The sequence below is a fragment of the Apis dorsata genome, unplaced genomic scaffold (genome assembly GCF_000469605.1).
Source record: "Apis dorsata unplaced genomic scaffold, Apis dorsata 1.3 scaffold_118, whole genome shotgun sequence".
NCBI lineage: Eukaryota > Metazoa > Arthropoda > Insecta > Hymenoptera > Apidae > Apis > Apis dorsata.
The window spans coordinates 58,764-64,232 of NW_006263412.1; the positions used below are offsets into that span (position 1 = coordinate 58,764).

At 47.2% G+C, this 5,469-nt stretch overlaps 1 protein-coding gene across 1 annotated transcript in view; it reads left to right on the forward strand.

The window, feature by feature from the left end:
* Nucleotides 1-5,469, forward strand: part of LOC102681724 (ephrin type-B receptor 1-B) — a gene marked incomplete at its 5' end in the record, with an annotated part of 52,790 nt that overhangs the window by 12,536 nt on the left and 34,785 nt on the right. The window contains one exon of the mRNA XM_006612681.2: nucleotides 3,070-3,149. Coding sequence (XP_006612744.2) covers nucleotides 3,070-3,149 — 80 coding nt within the window. The remainder of the gene's footprint in view (nucleotides 1-3,069; nucleotides 3,150-5,469) is intronic.

Genomic DNA, 5,469 nt, shown 5'->3' on the forward strand with positions numbered 1-5,469 from the left:
CATCCTCACGGTCGAAACCTCATCAGAAAGCAAACCAAAAGGGAATAAACGGTTGAGACACCGATTTCCCGACCGATTTTATTATCCTCACGGTCGAAACCTCATCGGAAAGCAAACCAAAAGGGGATAAACGGTTAAGACGTCGATTTCCCGACCGATTTTATTATCCTCACGATCGAAACCTCACCAGAGATCGAAACCAAAAGAAGATAAACGGTTAAGATGCCCAACCGATTTTTTCATCATTCTCTGCTCACGATCGAAATCTCACCAGGGATCGAAACCAAAAGAAGATAAACGGTTGAGACGCCGATTTCCCGACCGATTTTTTTTATCCTCACGATCGAAACCTCATCAGAAAGCAAACCAAAAGGAAATAAACGGTTGAGACGCCGATTTCCCGACCGATTTTTTCATTGTTCCCTCCTCACGATTGAAATTTCCCCAGGGATCGAAACTAAAAGGGAATAAACGGTTAAAACGTCGATTTCTCGATCGAAATTTCATCAGGAATCGAAATCAAAAGAAGTTAAACGATTAAGACGTCGATTTCTCGACCGATTTTTCATTTTTTCATTTTCACGATTGAAACCTCACCAGGAATGGAAACTAAACCAAAAGAGAATAAACGGTTAAGACGTCGATTTCCTGATCGATTTTTTCATTCTCACGATCGAAATTTCATCAGGGATCGAAACCAAAAGAGGATAAACGGTTAAGACGCCCGACCGATTTTTTCATCATTCTCTGCTCACGATCGAAATTTCATCAGGGATCGAAACCAAAAGAGGATAAATGGTTAAGACGCCCAACCGATTTTTTCATCATTCTCTGCTCACGATCGAAACCTCATCAAAAAGCAAATCAAAAGGGAATAAATGGTTAAGATGCCGATTTCCCGACCGATTTTTTTTATCCTCACGGTCGAAACCTCATCAGAAAGCAAACCAAAAGGGGATAAATGGTTAAGACGTCGATTTCCCGACCGATTTTATTATCCTCACGATCGAAACCTCACCAGAGATCGAAACTAAAAGAAGATAAACGGTTAAGATGCCCGACCGATTTTTTCATCATTCTCTGCTCACGATCGAAATCTCACTAGGGATCGAAACCAAAAGAGGATAAACGGTTAAGACGCCGATTTTCCGACCGATTTTTTCATCGCTCCCTTCTCACAATCGAAACCTCACCAAGGATCGAAACCAAAAGAGGATAAATAGTTGAGAGAGGAGATATTCGGTAAGAATGAAAGACTTTCCAATTTTCTCGCTCGCGTATCTCCTACACCCCGCTATTCTCTTATTTGAATAATATGAAAAATCGTGGATCGTGGATGTTTCCTCCCTCTTCGAACGGAGAAAGGGAAGAGAAGAAGACACGCAGGCAGGCGGGCGGGCAGGAAGGAAGATAGATAGACGGACGGATATACGGGGAGCCCGTGGGAGAGAAGAGAGACGAGCGATCGGTGTGGAGTGAGTTAGGGCCGGCGGGCAACGCTATGCATACCGTCACACCCAGCGACACGCTCCAAATTTGAAATTTAAATTCGGTACGTCTCACGGGACCGCGTCGTACACCGGTTACTCGCACACACGCGCGCCAGCCCTCTTACGTATTCGCGGGAGTGCGTGTAGGGGTGGAGAAAGGGGAGGAGGAGGAGGAGAAGAGGAACGAAGAAAAGGAAGATCCGACGACGAAATACGGATACATCCTCGTTTTCACCGCGATCCTCTCCGTTTCCACTCCGCTTCGATAATTCTGACGACTCGCGTCCCATCTCGCAATCCTCTCGCTCGTTCCTCGAAAGATCCACGATTCTTATCTCCTAAATAAAATGGGTGGAAAAAGAAAAAGAAAAATCGCCTTCGATCACCTCCTAAAAACAACCCCCACGCGTTGTCGTCTTCCCTTCTTTCCTTTCTTCTCGTTTGAAACTTATTTCGATTTCATCTTTCGAGGATCCTGCCACGCGAAAGAATTGCTCCGTCCATCCAAGCAATAAGCATAGAGGCAAGTGGCATAATTTACGCGGTTCGTTAACGATGGACCACGTCCTCTTCATCGAAGATTCAACTCGAGAGGTGCTCCTCGATCATCGTTTTTCGAGCGTGTACGAAACACTCGTCGTCTCGTCGCGCGAGGGAGGAGAGGTAAACTCTGCGGAGCCAGAGTTCGGGTCAATCCAAAGCGGGTGGTTCGGAAAGTTTATAGGGGAGGCGAGGGGAGGATCTTGGATCTTGTTACTTTGCTGCGAATTCGTAGCTGGCATACCCTCTTGGGATGTATCCGAATTAGTTCTCGAGAGTGCTCGAATTAGGCGGGGGCGCTGCAAAGCCCATTACACACAATGAGACGACTTGGAGAAGAGATCGGGTCGAGTGGCTTCGCCTCGAGTGGATATCTCGCGAGAATTCACGAATATATCTCTCCTTCCTTCCTTCCTTCCTTCCTTCCTTCCTTCCTTCATCGATTCCATTCGTCCGCGTATAATTTTTCTCGCGACTCGAAAGAGGAAATACTTTGGAATTCCCTTTCCGGGGAAAATTGGCGGTAAAAATTCGGCAGGAAGAGATTGCAGGGGATGGATGGATAGATAGGTAGGTAGGTGGCGGTGGGACAATTATTTTCACCCCTCCCCTCTCCCTCCTGCCGTGTTTCGACGCGGTGTCTCGACGAGGTCGGGGATAATCGNTCGTATACAGGAAGGGGGAAAAACGAGAGCTGGCGAGAGAAGCAAGGTGTTTTAGCACGACGGTCTCGAGGATCCGCCATTTTGAGAGGGAGTCGTTCCCCCTTCCCTCCTCCCCTCAAACGTTGACTTTTCACGGTACGATCTTCGCTAAAGGCTCTCCCGCGCGTTTTCGATACCCACACCGACGAGTGTATATATATATATATATATATTTGGTCGAGTCGAGGAAATCACCTTGACCAAGCGCCTTGATCACGACGATATTTTCATATTTTCTCTAACCTCTCTGTATTTCTCTTTTCCTTGCAAAAAAAGAAAGAGAAATAAAAGAAATCCTTCAGTTCGATCAACCTTGTTTCTTTCTCTCGTTTCAGTTGTTCTCTTGGACACGACGCAAGAGGAGAAGCTCGAGTGGACCAAGTATCCTTTCGGCGCGGAAGCTAACACCCCAGGGGTAAGTTTTGCCATCGTTGCGATACTTGGAGATCTCCTCCAAGATTGAATAGCTTTTCGATCGAGACGTAGATCCTCTGTCTGCTCCTGGCAAGATCGGGGGAGGAGGGGATGGAAAAAAAAAATTGGACGACTTTTCGCGGCGGAAGCAGAAACGGTACGCGGTTGGCAGTTTCCGCGGGGACAAAATGCACACTGCGAGGAGGCAAGAAGAGCGCGGATTGGGGGGAGGGAGAGGTATCAGAAGCACTGTATGGTCTCGGTGCGCGCGGCATACGCGGGATCCCGCTGCCCGGCGCGCTCTCTCCGGCGCCCTGTTTGTTTTCCAGCTGTTAACCGCGCAGCGGGCCGCCAGACAGGTTTAAATCAGCCGCTACCTCCTCCTCCTCCTCCTTCGTCCCTCTCTCTCTCTCTCTCTCGCTCGTGCGCGTTCTTCCTCTCTTTTCGTATCCCGTCTTCCTCCCGCTCCTCTCGGTCCCTCCCTCCTCCCCGTGCCCGTCTCGCGCTGGACCGCTACACACCGCACCGCCAAGCGGACCAAGAGTCAGTCCGCTGGGTAACAAATTGCTTTTTGTTTGAACGGACAAATTAGAGAGACGGCCGCCAGATAGAGAGGAGAGGAGAGGAGAGACTGGTGGTTGCGAAAGAGAGAGGATGCGTTTATTTAACGTTCGTAGTTTCTCCTCTGCGCGTGTATATATATATAAATACGATTCTAAAATTCTACTCGACGCTCGCAGGTGTCGCATCCCCTAAATATCTGCCGCGCCTCCTGTGCAAACTTTATCAGGGGGAGAGCGATAAAGCACGGCCGCTTTCCACCCGATATTTGCTCGATTCTTCCCCCTCCCTCGCCTGGATATATCGACCGATAACCGTCGATAATACGCGATAATTAATCGTCGATCGTTCTCTCCTCTCCCCTGCTACGTGGAAACGAATTATCGGTCAACCTCGTTGTTCGATTTCAACGTTCGTTGGGAAGGAGTATAGAGAGAAAAAGAGAGACTATTTTTCCCCTCTCGCTTTCAGCTTTCGATAGTTAGCGCCGTGCCGCTAATCGAGCAACGAAACCGTTCCGTTTGAAAAGGTTCTCTCGGTTTGCCGTTGATTTTAGCCACCCGCTAAACGCCCTTTCGCTTCCCCTTCGAGAGGAACGGGATCTTCCGCGGAGGAACGCGCGGAAGCTCGTTCGTTTCTTTTTCTTCTTCTTCTTCTTCTTCTTCTCCTTTTTTTCTTTTCCTTGGAACGGGTCGAAAAAGAAAAAAGAGAAAGAAAAAACAAGCTCATCCTCGGTGCTCGAGTTCGCTTCTTCGCACCTCCTCCTCCTCCTCCTTCTTCTATTCTATATAACTCCTCGAGAATACGCACGACGGAGCGTGGTCTCTCTACGATCCTCTCCGAAGGAGTTCCTCGCACGAGTTTATCGCCTCGTTTCGGGAACTCGCTCGTCCATCTTCCATCTTCCTTTCGCGTCTTTATATTTCTTTTTTCCTTTTTCTTTATATATATGTTGACTAGGCAGTGGAAAACAGTAAATAAAAATATACGGGTTTAGCTGAATGAATATATTTGTTTATACGTGATTGAGCGTATCTGTTTACAAAACATTTAAAATATCGAAGAGAAACAAATGGCTACCAACTATGAAGTAGTAATATAAAATTTCACTGAACTTTAAATTCTATAACAATATATATACACACGCGAGCGTAACGAATTGGTGGAAGAATTTATCCGGGGGATAAAGGATGCAGAGACGATAAAAGAGTCGGTTAGCTACCTTTGGAAATTGTTCGAGGCGTTAGGACGAGTATTGGTGGCTCCCCTTGCCTTCGAGAAGAGATACTCGTTTCGATATTTGAACGATCGAGTTTAATCGCGGGGAGGTGTTGTTGCTGGCGATTATCGGTCGCCACTTCCTCGATTCGCGATTGCGCGTGAAACCGTTCCGAGAACGGCTCACCCTTCGAATTCCATCGGATCCTCCGTTGCTGGTGTCGATGATCGAGGGAGGAGGGGCAGGTTTTATCTCTTTCGACGTTCCTTTCGATGACGGAACACCGCTCGATCGAGCTAATCTCCCTTCTTCCTTTCGTGAAATTTCTCTCTCTCTGTCGAATGTCGTTTTGATTCTACGGACGAAAAATTCTAGGGAATCCTCTTTTTGGAGGCGGATCGGTCCAGTTTCTCCGCTTCCAATTGTCGGTTTGGTGGTTTCGAGTAAATAACTGGACAAAATTATTTTTTGGTTTTTTTGAGCATAATAAATAATGGAGTATAGAAAGAATTAACATTTTTCGAATAAATAAGGCAACTGG